Source organism: Penicillium brevicompactum (assembly GCF_028827555.1).
Source record: "Penicillium brevicompactum strain IBT 35665 chromosome Unknown utg000003l_segment0_segment0, whole genome shotgun sequence".
In the NCBI taxonomy this organism is placed as follows: Eukaryota; Fungi; Ascomycota; class Eurotiomycetes; order Eurotiales; family Aspergillaceae; genus Penicillium; species Penicillium brevicompactum.
The window spans coordinates 457,789-474,668 of NW_026623206.1; the positions used below are offsets into that span (position 1 = coordinate 457,789).

The 16,880-nt window shown below is 49.6% G+C and overlaps 7 protein-coding genes across 7 annotated transcripts; 1 reads left to right on the plus strand and 6 right to left on the minus strand.

The window, feature by feature from the left end:
* Window positions 1–143: 143 nt before the first annotated feature.
* Window positions 144–1,711, minus strand: akr1 (putative aldehyde reductase (AKR1); the record flags this gene model as incomplete). Its single annotated transcript, XM_056953351.1, has 11 exons — window positions 144–381; window positions 438–553; window positions 615–743; window positions 798–862; window positions 915–1,044; window positions 1,096–1,168; window positions 1,221–1,240; window positions 1,307–1,391; window positions 1,456–1,469; window positions 1,524–1,611; window positions 1,665–1,711. 11 exons carry the CDS (start codon window positions 1,709–1,711, stop codon window positions 144–146), a joined length of 1,005 nt encoding a protein of 334 aa, XP_056812240.1.
* A 796-nt stretch (window positions 1,712–2,507) lies between these two features.
* On the minus strand, window positions 2,508–4,656 carry N7506_004057 (S53 family peptidase; the record flags this gene model as incomplete). Its single annotated transcript, XM_056953352.1, has 5 exons — window positions 2,508–3,612; window positions 3,665–3,785; window positions 3,843–4,066; window positions 4,130–4,393; window positions 4,445–4,656. 5 exons carry the CDS (start codon window positions 4,654–4,656, stop codon window positions 2,508–2,510), a joined length of 1,926 nt encoding a protein of 641 aa, XP_056812241.1.
* Window positions 4,657–6,529: 1,873 nt separating this feature from the next.
* Window positions 6,530–8,682, minus strand: fos-1 (sensor histidine kinase/response regulator Fos-1/TcsA; the record flags this gene model as incomplete). The annotated part of the gene is made up of 2 exons (XM_056953353.1): window positions 6,530–8,426; window positions 8,516–8,682. The coding sequence occupies 2 exons, from the start codon at window positions 8,680–8,682 to the stop codon at window positions 6,530–6,532; spliced, it is 2,064 nt and encodes a 687-aa protein (XP_056812242.1).
* Window positions 8,683–9,632: 950 nt separating this feature from the next.
* On the minus strand, window positions 9,633–10,816 carry N7506_004059 (FAD-dependent oxidoreductase; the record flags this gene model as incomplete). Its single annotated transcript, XM_056953354.1, has 3 exons — window positions 9,633–9,918; window positions 9,968–10,365; window positions 10,445–10,816. The coding sequence occupies 3 exons, from the start codon at window positions 10,814–10,816 to the stop codon at window positions 9,633–9,635; spliced, it is 1,056 nt and encodes a 351-aa protein (XP_056812243.1).
* Window positions 10,817–11,545: 729 nt separating this feature from the next.
* optF (uncharacterized protein) lies at window positions 11,546–14,205 on the plus strand (the record flags this gene model as incomplete). Its single annotated transcript, XM_056953355.1, has 6 exons — window positions 11,546–11,584; window positions 11,786–11,968; window positions 12,019–13,346; window positions 13,398–13,612; window positions 13,678–13,947; window positions 14,006–14,205. The coding sequence occupies 6 exons, from the start codon at window positions 11,546–11,548 to the stop codon at window positions 14,203–14,205; spliced, it is 2,235 nt and encodes a 744-aa protein (XP_056812244.1).
* A 265-nt stretch (window positions 14,206–14,470) lies between these two features.
* Window positions 14,471–15,862, minus strand: N7506_004061 (putative guanine deaminase; the record flags this gene model as incomplete). The annotated part of the gene is made up of 1 exon (XM_056953356.1): window positions 14,471–15,862. The coding sequence occupies one exon, from the start codon at window positions 15,860–15,862 to the stop codon at window positions 14,471–14,473; it is 1,392 nt and encodes a 463-aa protein (XP_056812245.1).
* Window positions 15,863–16,148: 286 nt separating this feature from the next.
* N7506_004062 (uncharacterized protein) lies at window positions 16,149–16,511 on the minus strand (the record flags this gene model as incomplete). The annotated part of the gene is made up of 1 exon (XM_056953357.1): window positions 16,149–16,511. One exon carries the CDS (start codon window positions 16,509–16,511, stop codon window positions 16,149–16,151), a length of 363 nt encoding a protein of 120 aa, XP_056812246.1.
* Window positions 16,512–16,880: the final 369 nt, after the last annotated feature.

Sequence of the window (16,880 nt, forward strand, 5' to 3'; positions counted from 1 at the left end):
TTCGCATATACCCTTTTTATGTTATTTTTTCGGCCATATAACCAATGTTTCAAATGTTGTCACATTTCTACAGTTGAAAGTCATTGGTCATGTCGTTGATTCATTTTATTTATCTATCCAACTATCCAGTCATAGTCAAACATTTACAAAATGACCTTGTGGTCAGCGGGCTTCTCCTCAGGCTCGCCGAAGATATCAATGTTCCAGCGAGGCTTGTTGGCAGTGTAAGGGGTGTTGTAACGCTTGCGGTTCTGTCCCAGAAGGCTGACCTTCTCAACTTCCTCGGCAGTGAGCTCGATCTCCTTGAAGTTGTCACGGATGCGCGAGGGAGTCACCGACTTGGGGATGACACTGTGTCCACCAACCTGGGACCAGGCGAGGCTAGAAGTATGTTAGCGTTGGCTGTGGGGAAACATAGGCGATCTGGAGAATCATACATAACGTGAGCGGGGGAAACCTCCTGTCCGGTGCGCTTGGCAACAGACTCGGCAACCTCCTTCACCTCGGGGCGGGTGATCAGGAGAGGAATGTTCAGCATGTTGTTACCGAACGCCTACACATGAAAAGTTAGCTTTTTTTCGCCCTAGGCCATCGTCGTCAGGAGGTATACGTACGGAGTAAGCGGTGATGTGAATGTTCTTCTTCTGGCAGTATTCAATGAGGTCGTTGCTCTGGAGAACGGGGTGACGCTCGATCTGGTTAGCAGCGGGGACGACGCCGGTGCCGTTAATGAGAGCCTCGAGCTTTGAATTGGTTAGCGACTCGAGGGAGAATCTTAGGTATTGTCAAACACTAACATGCTCGATCTTGTGGTTGGAGACACCGACGGAGCGGGCCTTGCTCTTGGGAAGCTTGGTCATGGCTGGGAGTGAATTAGCTTTGTGTTCCTCTGTTTTTTAGGAGGGAGTGATTACCCTTCCACGTGTCCACAATGGAAACACCATCATCAATGATCACATCGCCGCCCTCGACGGTGCTGTTGGCAACGAGGGGGAAGTAGGACTCGCCCTTCTCGAAGGCAACGGGCCAGTGAACAAGGTAGAGCTGTATCGGTCAGCAACCAAACGAATGAGCGAGCGCGCGATTGAGCCTTACATCGAGGTATTCCAGCTCGAGCTCAGCAAGGCAGGCATCCAAAGAAGCCTCGACGACTTCAGGACGGTGTTGGCTATATAGGATCAGCATCGGTGTGACATAACGTATGTCTCGGAGAGTTGTACCTGTTCCAGAGCTTAGATGTCTATTCAATAATGTGTTAGTCACTGCTTCTTAGTCTTGAGCCGATTGGAAGAAAGTATTGGCTTACGATGAAGAGGTCCTCGCGCTTGAGACCGGGGACGTCCTTGTAAGCACGCTTGATGCCCTCGGCGACCTCGCGCTGGTTCTGGTAGCTGTTGGAAGGCGATTAGTAGATATTCCATGTCGAACGCAGCCTATGCAATGGATATATCTTACATGGTTGCCAGATCCTAAGAATTGTTAGCAAAATTGACACTTCCACAAGGAAATAGGGTTCTGCATACAAGGTGGCGGTAACCGGCCTTCAAGGCCTCGTAGACGGCCTCGCCAACCTGACCAGGGGCGGATTGCCAGGTACCGAAGCCCAGCTGGCTAAACGTGGGGTTAGCTTAAGAGCCGAGCAATTTGGTGGGTATACAACATACGGGATCTGGTGACCAGTGTTGAGAGTGACCTTCTTTCCGAGAGACATGATGTGAGTTTGATGGGATGAATTGAAATAGAATCAAAATCAGGATCGAGAAGAAAAATCCAGGGGAACTGGAGTATCTTTTAAAGCGCCTGGCCCTCCGGCGGGGTGTTGCCATCCCACGCTGCCCCTCTCGGACCAGACCCCACCGAGGGGGAAACTGCGGGTTGCCGTACCAAACATTTGGACACTGGCTGCGTACATTGTCGCACATATGGAGTATTTTGTGAGCTCTGAGCTGTGGTTTTCTTATATGCTGTGCTCCTAAATCGTCTTCATATCATCAGAGATGAGGATATGTCGACGCCGACGAAGCGAATGCGTGATCTATACAGGCCGAAAGGGGCTAGACCGTTCCACTGTTTCCCCGCGTGCTTACCTCATCCAATGATGTCATCGTGTCTGTCAATGGTGGAATCGCATTTCACCGTATCCTTTCTTTCCTGACTACAAAGGTACTCGACTGATATTCATCGATTCATACTCCTCTGGTTCTTTGTTGCTTGGGACTGTTCTCGGCCTCAAGTTGCTGAGAAACTTTCGGGCACTCAATTCGGTTTAGCTTCCTTGCCTACCGTCTTTAGCGTGTCGGAACGGTGCGATCGCTCCGGTCTCAATGCCGAGTATGTGGACCTGTCCGTCGAACAGGGGGACTTGCATAGAAACTACACGAATTATTCAAAAGATTTCTCGGTGTCAAGTGGTGTGTACGAAAACTGTCGAAGAAATAAATTTCACTGCATTGTTTATGTTCACTGTATGGAAAAGGAAGTTGTGTCAGGCTTCTTCAGACCCGACTCTAGTTCTTCATAAACACATCCAAAAGACGTGGATAGTTCGGAGTACCAAGTCCAGTCACTGGGTCCCAACCTTCAATCGCTGCAAAGCCCGGAGTACCGCAACCAGCGTTGCTTCCACTCGTCACATCGAAGAATGCCTCCGGGTGGGCATACAATACCGGATTGACAAACCCAACAGTCGACTTTCCCACGGCAAGTCGCTCTTCGTTGATGCGAGTGAGCATTGCAGCAAATGCGGGTGCCGATGCTGATGTGCCACCAATTGTTCCGTAAGTTCCATGACAGTAGATAGCCACCCTCTCCCCAATCGCAGCGACATCGGGATACCCACGACCAATGCGATTATAGATGCCATCATTTGCATCGATGCTGGTGTTATCCGAGGTCTCGTAGTATGGGTAGCTGAGATTTGCCACGGAAAAGTACTGGGTCACCGCTTGCGCCTGATAGTCGGGTGTCTTGTAGATATTGCTGAAGCCACCGCCGGATCCAAAACGGATTGTAGCCTGCTCTTTGTGATTTAGGTGTGAGACACCAATTGGTATCTCGGTTGATCCCACTGCTGTGAGATAGGGACAGGTGGCAGGGTAATCCGGGTTAAAGATTGTTTCGTTGGGACCAAGGCAATAACCATATATGCCCGCCACGCCACTATCACCAGAAGCGACCACCACTGACACGCCCATAGTACCGAGTTTCATGAACTCGCCACATTGACGCTTCTGATATGCGAGGGGCATAAAGTACTCCATTCCGCCATATGAAATGGAAATCACTTTTGGAGGTTCGTAGACGCCACACTGCAGAGAACCCTTGTACCCTCCTTCTGCGGGGTCTGGATAAACGGGATCATAAGGGGAGATCTCGTCGCAGTAGGATCCGTCAATGGCATCCAGAAAAGTGTTGAGCCATCCCACGTTTTTGTGATTTGTCTCGTAGACCATATCGTCAGTTTGGAACAAAATCGGGGTTTGTGGCCAGATGATCGGGTAAGAGATTTCGAAGTCAAGATTGGACTCGCAACCATCTTTCTTTACATCTGTGGTGGGGGCGCTGCCTCCATCCACGCCCTTTAAAATTGGATGTGTACCCACGGGAATTTCCCTGAGAAGCGGTTAGTTTCCATAACTCTCAACAGCGTCTGTAGCGAACATACGAAGCGAAATGCGAGAAAAACAGATCAAGGCTCTCTTGGCTGTACACGTCCCCAAGCGTTTCGAATATTCCAAGCTCATTTCCCTTTGTAGCAGAATGGCCCTTTGGGATGTTATACATCTCTGCTCACTTGTTAGCGCGGTTACTTGGGGGTGACCTCAAGAGAATGAGCAACACACCTCCAATGCATTGAGGTGTAGCCGTAAGAGAGCACCATTCCTGGGAAGTATTGCTCGTGAGCTGACTGATAGGTCGGTCGATTGGAGTGAACTTTGGGGGTATTCCTCCAAAGGTGCGTGTGCCAAGCTTCTTTATAGGCATTTGTAGCCCAGTCACCTCGCGCATAGCAACACCTGGAGTGATGTAGTCAATGTGCTCACGCACAGAAGCCGGAACCTGGTACCTGTTTTCTCTAGTCAGCAGACCTCACTTGAGGTAAAAGCGTGTTGTTGATATTGCAACTCACTCCCGGCATGAAACGTGTGATCGCCCATTCGCGCCATGTGAGTAAGTGTAGTACTCTGTGCGAAGCAGATCTTCCAATTCGTTGACATTGGCGTCAAATTGTACCCACTGCTTGTTGGTCGACTGCGAGATGCGGTTTCCGGCAATTCCAGCAGACTCCAACCAAGAACGCACTGCAGCCACACTTGTGTCGGCTGGAGCGAAGAAATCATGCATCTCACTAAGAGAGAGGTGCTTTCCGTAACGACTTGACTTTGGGTTAGAGCTGAATTCACACGTCAGTACAGTGTCTGTATCAAAGTATCAATGCTCGTACATGTCCATCAGCAAGTCATGACCGCGGTCAAGATTAGACTGAGTCAGGCCAATTCGGACAGGTAAGATTGTGTCCCCAGCGAGTCGTTGAGTTTCGGTCCACGCATCGGTGTTGTACTCCCGACGCTCATGGACTTCATATTGGTGTCCTGTTGGTACAGCGATTACGCTGATCACCAGAGCACAAAGAAAAAGGAGATAATGTCTGAGCATGATGAAGTTAGATGAGGATAAGATAAGAAGAAGAGTTGTGGAGAAGAAGAGAAAGGAGAAGAGGGACGGAGAATAGTAAAGGAGCTTTTATAGTTGGGAGGTTTGGGAGCGTGTCATATCTTCACCTGCCTTTGGCATAACCTCCGTCTTCTCAGCCTCCTCTCCCTCCATATGTCTTTCTCCTTTCCTTCAAAGGAAGCTGCTGCTTTGATTTTCTTGATCTTTTTGCTCTTCAACCTCACTTCCGGTCTTTACACTGAGCAAATAACACCATTATGCATATCAGTCTCAAGGATGACCTAGCACTGCCGTTACCATTTACGTAGTGCGTATCCATGGATGTTTTGAGTTAGCTTTGACTGAAACCCAAAACGATTCGTATGTCCTATAGTCCTCAGTGGAGACCCGATAAGTCTTCAAAGTGAACTTAGGCGGCGTGTTAAGGCCCAAGGGCCGTTGGTTCAATTGTCCTTATGACGTGAAACGGCGATTTAATAACGCTTAGGCCATGACGGAGGAGATAGGAATATGGAGAAACTGAGCCGTCGTACGCCACGAAGTTCAAAGTGCAGGGCCAAAGTGCAAAAGTACGCCAGGCCCTGGCCTTGGTGGGCTTCGAAGTTGGCACTTACTGGGTGATCCAAGGTTTGATATACAAGCTTCGCCCTCTCGGAAGGTTAGAACAGGATATTCCGAGTCATGCATCATGTGAAAGTAAACACGGAGCATATCTCTGTTCCGCGTCTTGCTCAGAGGGTTGCTTTCGTCGGTGATTGAAGGTTAATGCGGCGGGTGTCCTTTATCGCTGTGGAGCTTCTCACTCGTTCGGGCTATGTATTTCGGATCAACGTCTTCAAGGCTGGATTCAAACGTCATAGAAGTATCGGAGGAATCATAGATCTGAATCCAGGGTCTCACGTGAAGATTTTCTCTCTCCTGCATGCGCTCATCAACGGTGACGTCTGTTGAGGGAGAGTACTCCATATGCGTGGCCAGCACTTGGGTATCCGTCCAGAAACTTGTAACTAGGTACCTAATCAGTGACTGAAAAATTTTCGAAGATATGAGGGCAGCTTTTGAGGATATTGCTGCCGTCAAAGCTTCCAAGATTAATGAAAATGGTCATTTGCTACCGCGGCCGGCTTGACGATGCCAATTCCAAGCCCCTGGGCTCCGCGCTCACATTCCCCACTCTAAAAGAAGGGGGGTATTGAATTATCTGGCGAATGCATATTGACTCGAATCTAGTTGGAAAACTAAAGGCCCAGTTCCTACCAATTACAGGATGGGCTGCCATACGCGATATGTTACGAGGTTTGGATTGATCACTGTCCCAGTACTGGTGTCATCATCAATGGACGCTTAAAAGCATTGGTGGAATCATCCACCGACTACGCAGCTGCTAGGACGCCGCAGAAGGTGTCATCTCAAGAGTGGTATTAAGTGTAGCGAGTAAAGAAGACCACCCAAGACTGCAACCGTGCAGCTTGGGTAGTGGGAATAATTGCATGTGTCTTGTTCATGCTTTTTTGGTCGCGAGCAGGTTCTTATCCCCACGTAGATCATTTGAAGCATTTATCGGCAGGGCAAACGGAGATGCGATCACAGTGCTTGGCATCAATCGCTCATTTGCAACGCGGATATTGGGTTTTGACAAAAGCCGCAAACCTCGACACCTGACGAACGCCAGGGCTTGAGTAGTGCGTTGCAACGCTGGTTCAGGCTTGTCAGGTGAACTAGTCCAAGACTTTAGACCGGGATACTTGGCACAAAAGTCGCTGGAGTAGTTCCGCCTGACATCAGCATTGGCGTCGATAGGGGGAGTGCGATGTGATCTGGTTTTTGATGGCCACTAGAATGTGAGCCGAGTCCCTCAAGATCCGCACCATTTCCACAAGAGATCAACCAGCTGCTGTCGATGCAAGGGCTTGGCGATGTAATCATTCATGCCCCGAGATAGATACGTTTCTGCATCTCCCTTCAAAGCGTTGCCCGTCAAGGCGAGAATGGGTACATCAAGATTGATTCGTCGAATGTGCTCCGTAGCTGTGAGGCCATCCATGACCGGCATGTTGATGTCCATCAAGATCACACTATATGCGAGTGGCTTTTGTTTGACCATGCGCACTGCTTCTGCACCATCCCAGGCGGCGTCGACTCGCTGGAAGCCAAGACTACCGAGGAGTTTCATCATGATGGTTTGATTGACATTGTTGTCTTCGACAAGAAGGACGTACTTGTGTGGAGCGATAGTTTTGAGCGGACCAGTTTGGTCAAGTGTAGTGGGTCTTATCGAGGGCAGACTCGTTCTCGCTGCCGAGACTGGCGAGGTAACACGCGCCAGTTTGGCGCTCATCCAGAACACACTTCCTGGCCCGTCTGGGTTGGCGTGGAATCCCACTGCTCCATCCATCAATTCGGCCAAGCTTTTGCAGATGGATAGACCGAGGCCAGTCCCTTGGTATCTCTTAGTTGCTGTGTCTACGAATCGTGTGAAAGGAGTAAAAAGAGTACTCTCGGCATCTTCGGGTACTCCTATACCTGTGTCCACCACCTCAATGGTGATCTGATATACATCAGGTTCTTTCCGGTCGATCACGTAGTTCGCGTTGATTCGGATGTGGCCTTTTTCAGTGAATTTGACTGCATTGCTGACCAGATTTTGCAACACTTGGCGGAATCGCAGGGGGTCTCCTTTGACGGATTGGGGGAACCCCTTACTTACGGCAGACGTAAGTTTAACACCGGGCTTCAGCGTCCCTTGGCAGTTGCGAATCACCGCTGTGATCACGCTGTTGATGTTGAGCACTTCGGTTGTTAGAGGGAAGGTTTCCGATGATAGTTTCGAGTAGTCCAGTACATCGTTGATGACCTGCAGCAGTATTGAGGTCGAATCTTCCAGAATACAAGCAAACTCCCGCTGCTCAGCAGTCAGCTCGGTCTTGAGCAGCATGGTCAAAGCCAAGAACATTCCGTTCATTGGAGTGCGTAGCTCGTGTGACATGTTGGCTAGGAAAGCAGACTTCAATCGGACCGATTCTTCAAATGCACCAATCAAACGCGATTCTGTGGCCCGACGCTCTGTCAAATCACGCGTCACTTTCACGAATCCCACCAGAGTCCCATTCTGGAATATTGCGGTGATCATCACGTTGGCCCAGAACCGCGAGCCATCTTTCCGGTAGCGCCAACCGTCGTCCTCGACCTTCCCCTCGCGTATGCAGACCTCCAATTCCCGGGCGGGCTTTTTGATTTCACGATCTTCGCGACCGTAAAAAACGGAGAAATGCTGACCGATGATTTCAGAGGCGGTGTAGCCCTTGAGGATAGCAGCGCCCGAGTTCCACGTCACGATGTGGCCTCGAGTATCGAGCATAAAGATGGCATAGTCCTTCACGGTATCGACTAGTATTTTGTAGGCTTGGTTTAGATTGCGCGGCTCGTCGGCAGGCGGCTTTTGGGCAGTGCGCTCGGCTTCCAAAAGCACATACAGGAGGGCGTCATCTTCAAAGATCGGGGTCACGTTAAGAGAATAAAAGGCGTTGCATTTGGCGACATAAACGCGATTGGTGGCCTGCACCTGGCGAGTTGATATGGCGGCGCCCAAGGCGCCACTCAAGGACGGGATGTCGGGGGCTGAAAGGACAGAGGCGGGAAGGTCGTAAACATTGGAGGTCAACAGTTGATCTCGTGACCGTTCGAATATTTCCACATGGCTATTGGACACTTCGATGATTCGCAACGAGCCATCAAGCACGATTGTGGGTTTTCTGCATGCGATTAGTACGTGTTTCTCCCACTTTCCACCTTTTCCCGTAATTCAACAAGGGTGGTCCCGCTCCGAGGAATTTTCACTCACGGTGTCAGTCGATATATGCGACCAAGAAGGGTGAGGTCGGGAGAAGCGACATTTCTTGTACCTTTACTTTCAAGGTTTAAGTCGGCCTCATCCGGCGGGGTGATCACCGCAATTTTGTTCACTGGGCACTCAGCGATTCTCAGGTGGAGCATCTGATCCACAGGCATCTCGCTGACAGCCCACGCGAAGAAGTCATTCAACGTCTGAAAGCTCTTGAGGAAGTCAAGATCAAGACCTTAAGAATGCAAGCCCTGGGCCAAGATTCGAGATCCTCCATCCGATCTCAGCGGGATTTGGAAAATCCAAGGCTAGATAGCCCGAAGGAAGGCTGAGAGATGAGTGGCTGGGAGAGGCGCCCGAATCAAATTCCAGACCACTGTGGAGATGTGAAGAGGCAAAAAAATTCCAAGAAAACACAAAACAGAGGGATGGATCACGCCAAAAGTCCCTAAAAGCCTCAGCAAAATGCACACCGACGTAATCACAACCTTTAGGTTATATCGCCGTCACCTATACGGAGTACGGAGGTACTTTAAAGGGGGGTGATCTGCCCACCCTTTGTAGTTTGTATGACTTTCAAGGCTATAGAGGCAGTTAACCGCTTGCATACATTGACCACTCCAAATTTACTATATGATATCTTCCTCTCCCCTGGAGTCAACCTACAATATAGAGTGACTCTGCAATTGTGTCTCACCCGAAAATGCTCAGGTGGCGAATGTGATGAGGGGCAGCGGCATTGTTCGGCTGGACTGCTCTTTTGGTGTTGACGTACTTTGGGGTATTCCGTACTACTCGCTATACTAGCAGTCTTAGCCCTAACCTAGCCACATATGACTTCCACTTATTAGTGCAAGGTCGCTTCATATATGATGGATCAGCCGCAAGGTACACATCTGGAATATACTCTACAATCACTGCACACGGTGTAGTTTTTGTCGTGTTCTTCAAATTGGCATTCTCGGAACTCTCCCGTCTCCGAACTTGGTCCGAGATCTACAGAGTCTACTGTATATGATACTTGTACCAGTCCAATGGGTTTGGTTCAAGCCTCACTTTTAAAAATTCTGGGGATGAAACAGGTTTTTGTTGTGTGAGGGGTGAGATTGCAACTTCCCTATACGATGACACTGTCTCGCTCTGCCTTTTCAACCATCTTGACCACTGCATCTGCAATTCCATAGGAGAAAGCGTACCCACCACCACCAAATCCATACGCGGAGACAACGACGTGATCTCCTCGGCGCTCCGAGTCCAAACGAAACCCTCCCTTTCGGGAAGGCCGGATTCCAATAATGTGACTGACCGCATCTGCACCTGGGTGCTCGGGGACGATTTCGGGAGCTAACCGATGCGCGCGCGCAATCTCATCCTGCGCAATATCCAAATCAACCTCGGGTGACCTAAAAAAATGATGTCAGAAGTGTGTCGCACAGAGTCTCAGTTACCTACAGATTATCCTGCTGCTTGACTCCGCCCAGCACAACTCCCTTGGAAAATGGCCGAGGGATCACGTAGGTATATTCCTGGCCGTTCCGGAAATACATTGTGTCGCATCGATCAGTGGTTAAAAAGACATTCTGCCCACGCTCTGGGAAGCAATTATCATCTTTCACGTCCGTCAAATTCTTGCTGCCCCATCCGCTGGCGTTGATGAACACCCGCGACTCCGGGAACATGTCATACAGCTCTTGTAGAGATTCAACGCGTTGTCGGATAAATTGGCCTCCCAGCGATGTGATTTGTTTCCCTAGATAGGGCATGTGGATAGTTGGATCTGTGACGAGTGTCTCGTAGGCCCAGGCGCAGTTAAAATCAGAAGGGTATTCGCTAGTATGCATTTCACGGAACTGATCACAACGACAAGCCTCGTTAGTTTCGCTTGAACTGAACGTTTCAGCTGATCCCAGCAACCAAGCTGCATCATACCTTGGAAACCACAGTCCTGCCCCATATGGCCGAGTCCGGGGCAGGCTTTTGTTCGAGGTACTCTCGTGCGTTGACAACGCTCACGCCGGACTCCGGGCCCTCCTGGGCCATCTTCAGCAGTATGCGGTGGGTGACCGCTTGGATGTATCGTTGATCGGGGGTGATGCCGCCAGCGGCATGCCATGCGGCTCCTGCCCACGCCGATGCGTATTGGATGTGCTGATCTCCCGGCAAATATTCGGCGACTAACACGACTGGAAACCCATCCCTCAGTAATTGCCGGGCAGTTGCACAGCCAATGATCCCTGCTCCTAGAACCACAATGGGTCTCTGGGAGAATGGCACTCCCTCTGGTTCGTAATGATGTTCCATGGTGGCGGTATGGGTCAGGTATAGATGATATCACTCAACTACCTCGGGAGTCAAAGCACCTGGTCTGGAAAATCAAGTCCTCCAGTCAAAAATGCTGGGCCATTCAAAGCTCAAAGCTACAAGCTGATCTCGGAAATCCTCAAAGAGGAAGATAGGTCGCAGATTGCCGAGAGCGCGGAGGAATCAATATAGCCGACACACACAAAGCGTAATCCGGGGTCAAGTGAACATGAATCATGGGAGACGAGGGGGCAAGGGGTCTTGGTTTTAATCCTATCTCATCCCACACTGTCAAGGTCGATTGGCAACCGTTTTACCGCAATCCAGACTATATCTTACTCCGGCAATAATAAAGTGGGTCGATAACGGCCTCTGCCGACCACCACGCACCCGTCAGGAATAATTTTCTCCTCTCCTGCATATCATATGCCCAATCTCGTTTCAGCTAGCCGCATCTGGGACCAAAGCCAAGTCTATACCGAACGGGATCTTGTCTGATTGATGCAAGCCGACCCTTCCATGCGACATACCGTCCCTGCCATTGGGTCGCGCCATTCCATCCCACCCGCAGTGTGGTCCATCCTTGCATGAAGCAGGCCTCGTGCATCCATAGCACGTTTTAACACTCGGCTCAAGCCGACACGGCGAACTGTTGAACCAGCGCTCTCCAATTACCCTCTCTGGTGTTGTCCCAGGGAGCTGGGAGGACCGGGGAGGACCGGGTTCGTAATGGGGAACGCTGAGAAATGTCGGCGAAATTCCTGCCAGGTGGGTTTGATCCATTTCATTATCAATCTCATCATTTTGGCCAATTTTCTCGTCGATCGTTCCACTGTGGTCGAGACCAACTGATGGGGCCGTTCGGGTATGGCTTGCATTATCCGATTAGGTTGAAACATATTTCGTCATTTGCGATTCGGCTTCGGTGCGCGGTTTCATGGTACTTTTCTAACGGGTTTTCCCATCTAGTCCCCGGATCAGCCTTATGATGAGATTGGCATTCTGCGCGATCGGGATGCCGAGAAGATCTTGCCTTATGAAGATGATGACTCGCCTTTCCCCGAAGTTCGCGCTGTCATACAGCCAGTCGACGATCAGACTTTGCCCGTTAGCACGGTGCGCATGTGGACCATTGGTCTTATCTTTACCATTGTATGTTCTTTGCGCCCGGTGAGCGGATGTGGTTCTGACTACAGATATAGATTGGCAGCGGTCTTAATCAATTTTTCAGTCTGCGGCAGCCCAGTGTGACGATCAGTGCCTTGGTTGCACAATTACTGGCATTCCCTGTGGGATGTGCTTGGGCAAGATGGATCCCTCTCGGTATCATGAATCCCGACCGGCATTTCAACATCAAGGAGCATGCCTTGATCACCATCATGGCAAATGTCTCCATTGGCTCTGCAGCAGCCACCCAAGTCATTGAAGCGCTAGTCAAGTTTTACCATGTACCATCTGACGGCGGATTCGAGGTGCTCTTATGCATCACTACGCAAATGTTCGGCTTTGGCTTGGCCGGCATGGCGTCGCGCTGGCTTGTAGGCCCAGCATCGATGTTATGGCCTCAAGTTTTGTCAAACGCAGCGCTGTTGACAACACTCCATTCCCAATCTAATACCATGGCGGATGGCTGGCGCATCACGCGTCTCCGCTTCTTTCTCTATGTCTTTATCGTCGGTGCTGTGTGGTACTTCGCCCCGGGTTATCTCTTCACGGGCCTCAGCACCTTCGCCTTCATTTGTTGGATTGTACCGTCCAATGTGGTGGTAAACCAACTCTTTGGCCAAACCACAGGGTTGGGGATGTCGGTGTTGACCTTCGACTGGGCACAGGTGGTCTATGCCAACCAGAGTCCTCTGCTGGTCCCATTCTGGGCTGGGCTGAACGTGATGGGGTCCTTCGCACTTTTCTTCTGGCTCGTATGCCCGCTAGTGTATTACACCAACACTTGGTTCTCCGCCCACCTTCCGCTGTTGAATTCAAACACCTTTGACAACACCGGGAACATTTACAATACCAGCCGCATCATGAATCAGAGTGGCGATGTCAATCAAGCTGCCTACCGAGACTATTCGCCTATGTTTCTTCCGGCTGGTTACGCAATCACATTTGGTGTGGCTTTCGCCAATCTGACGGGCATATTCTTCCACATCGGGCTCTACCATGGCAAGGATCTGTGGCAGCAATACAAAGGCACCAGCAAACAAGATTGCCACGGTCGACTGATGTCTTCTTATAAATCTGTTCCGTGGTGGTGGTTTGCTGCGATCACGGTCTTGATGTTTGTTCTGAGTATTGTGACCAATCAGGTATGGCATACTGGTCTCCCAGCATGGGGTGTGCTTGTGGCTTTCCTGCTGCCTGTGGTATACTTCATCCCTGTGGGCATCATCAAAGCTCTCACAAACATAAGCAGCAATCAACTCAACCTGCTCACCGAGTTCATTGGCGGGTATGCCTTTCTCGGGCGTCCAGTGGCTAACATGGCGTTCAAATTCTACGGTTATGTTGCTGTACAGCAAGGGCTAGAGTGAGTTACAGTTTTCATGATTTATCAAATATGAAACTAACATCCCACCAGGTTTGTCGCCGACATGAAGCTGGCTCACTATATGCACATTGCACCACGACTCTTATTTATTGCGCAAGGCCTTGCTACACTCGTGGGTGCGGTCGTCCAGTGCGGCGTTACAGTTTTCATGATCACCAGAATTCGCGGCGTCTGCACCCCAGAAGCAGAAGGCAACTTCAGCTGCCCTCATGGAAAAGTCACGTATTCATCGTCGCTCATCTGGGGTAAGTAAATTCCATTCATCCCATGTATGAAACTCTATTCGAATATCTTTTTAACGCTGCCATAGGCGCGATTGGCCCAAGTCGACTGTTCACTCCTGGGCAGATTTATAGCAATCTACTTTGGTTCTTCCTCGTAGGCCCCTTGGCTGTTGTCACCACATTCTTATTGGGTCGTCGATGGAAAAGCGTCAACTATCTTTCATGGCCTGTCGCTTTCGGTGCCATGAGCCTCGTCCCTCCGGCCACTGGAATCAGCTTTTCTTCTTGGTGGATTGTGAACTTGATCTTCAATGGCCTAATCCGTCGCCGCAAACCGGCATGGTGGTCGAAATATAGTATGTCGTTCCTTGTGTTGGTTACCGAAGGTTGAATGGGCTTGCTAACTTCTCTTAGACTACGTCCTATCCGCCGCATTGGACTGCGGAGTTGCCGTCGCCACTGTTATCATCTTCTTCTGTATAACGCTCCCTGCCGGCTCTCTAAGCTGGTGGGGTAACACTGTCTCTTCTGTCACAGCGGATGGCAAAGGGACGCCCTACAGGGGTCTGCCAGAAAGGGGATACTTTGGTCCTACGAAAGGCAGTTGGTATTGATCATTACACTTATTTTTCAACCGTTCAAGCGTTTCCTTGTTTGCTTCTCGTTCAATTTTTTTTTTTTTTCTCCCTCATTCAGTCGGCGGTGCTGTCTATCACCACACATACATACAAGATACCTTGCACATATACCGTACGACGCTTCATGCTCCCTACAATCGGGAGTCATCATTCAATCTCCAGTGCATTTCTAACAGCGGTCTAATCTCCTGACCAGTATGATATTTGACAGATGCATCGTGCCTTAATTCATATTTCACGTCTAAACCTTGACAGATCGCCCACCCACGTAGACTCTGACAATATTTCGATCATCACCAGTCATAAGGAACTTCTCAAATATCACCTTTGTTGAGTCTTCATCTTCCACCGGACTCATTATCCCAGGGCGATCAAGATCAATTGTGTGAATCTCAAGAGCGTCAAACTCTTTGCCCACTACGAAATTTCCAACCCTATCATCGAGGCCACAAACCTGCGCACCGCCCAGTGTGGCAAGGAAAAAGCCCTCGCGCAAAGACAACGCAGGGTCCTTACCCTTGGTCGCAGTTTGTTGTGCGACAGACACAATAAACGCGTGCTTCATGGCATCCAAGATTGAAGACGAGTACCCTCCACCACTGTCAGTCCCCAGTCCAACTTTGATACCACGCCGCAAGTATTCGCGTATAGGCGCTATCATGAAGTCCTGCATGGTGGTGTTCGAAATCGGACAATGGGCGACTCCGCAACCAAGTTCTTTGATACGATTGATTTCTTCTTCTTGGAGGAAGATGCAATGGGCAAGAATAGATCGATTATTCAAAAGACCATATCTCTCGTATAGGTCTGCTTCCGTCTTGAACTCCGGAAATAGCTGTTTTGTAAATCCTATTTCTTGTTTCGCTTCGTTGAAGTGTGTTTGGATTGGCAAATCGGGATGCTCAGCAGCAATGGCTCCAATGCCCTCCAACAAATCGGGCTCACACGATATCGCAAATCGTGGCGTCAGGATTGGTTTCACCAGATGACTATCAGGATCAAGTTGCTGAACATATTGAATGAACTCGCGCGTTTCGTGGAGTGAGTCCGGTACCGAAGCATCTCGATACCAGTCTGGGGCATTGCGATTCATGTTACATTTTCCCACGAGGGCGCGCTGCCCCTTTTGAAAACACACTTCTGCGAGGATTTGAGTTGCCTGACCGTGGTGCGAGCCATAATATGATGCGGTGGTAATGCCTTGTTGCAGGAAGCCCGCCACGCAAAGGGTGTACATTTTCTTTGCATATTCTGGATCCTTGAACTTGGCTTCATGGGCGAAGGTCACTTCGTTCAGCCATTCCATAAGGTCGATGCCTCTTCCTATCCCCCGCTGCGCGTACTGTGGGGCATGGTTGTGGGTGTCGACGAAGCCGGGACACAAGAACTCTCCGCGCTTCAGGTGTTTCACTGGAAATACGTCGGGTGCATAGCCATTTTCTGACAGCAGATCGTTTATTTGGTCGGCTTGGACATCTGCTACTAGAGCTTGGATTTTTCCATCTTTGCCGATGAGTAGAAAACAGTTCTCCAGGATCTCGAGGTCATCCAATGATTTGGAATGAATGACCGTGCCATGAAAGGCAATAGGTAGTCCCGATGCCGGAGTGGTTCTCTTGTCTAGCTCGTCCATGATGATGGTAAGAAGTCAAGTTGTTGTTTGTGATCACAGCTGAGATGAGGGGCATATGTTGGCCTGAGGCCTGTGGTCAACCCTACGCTGTAGTTATAGAGGCTTTGCGTTTATTCTACAACTACTTGTGACATGGGGCAAAATTAGTTGCAAAGGCCGACTTTGCAAGACGGAGCATGCTGGAATATGATAAATCTTTCGTCTGACGATCTTTTATTTACCTTGAGTGTTGCTCAAATTAAAAGAAACAGTGTTTCTATTCGTTCAATAAACGCTCAGAACGCATCTATATTCCAAATATATGGCTACGATCAAGCTGAATCACACCCTCGCGGATCTGCTCAAGCCACCAAGTTGCAAGAGCATCGGCGTGGCATAGTGCTCCAAGGATGTATCTACTAATTCTATCGACCGGAAGACCTAGCGAGATGCACTGTGCCCCGACAAGGGAAAGAGAACAAGCCCCAATAACAACTTCTCCATCCTTGATCTGATCAACGACAAATTGCATGATACGCTCATCGCTATCAGCTGGACTGATGTGATTGTTCAGAATGACAGTAACCCATACAGCATCATCGTCGTGCATATCAGAAAGATTTGCACCTTCAAACATGAAGACACTCTTTGGTACTCTGGCTTGCTCCATTGTTGATGAATTTTGAGACCTGGAAACTTCGTCTGATCTTAAAGGACCGAATGTTGGCAGTTAAATACTCGAGGCACGAAGCTGGCCTTCATAAAATGAACACTGGAACAGGACACTAATTGAGCACAAAGGCCTTGCAAACCTCATACACCACCCAACAATGCCTATTAGTGCCGGTTCCTTTGTTTCCAGTCATGTGAGTATAGATGTATCTTCCAAATTTTGAAATTGTATGTTCATTGTGTATGATTAATAAAGACATTGTGACTTGAAAGCCAAGTCACGTCACAAAGGAAGATGCCGACCTTGTTTCAATGAGCCGAGCGCCGTCTACTGCCAAAAGTCAAAGTCTAGATACAAAGCAGATTC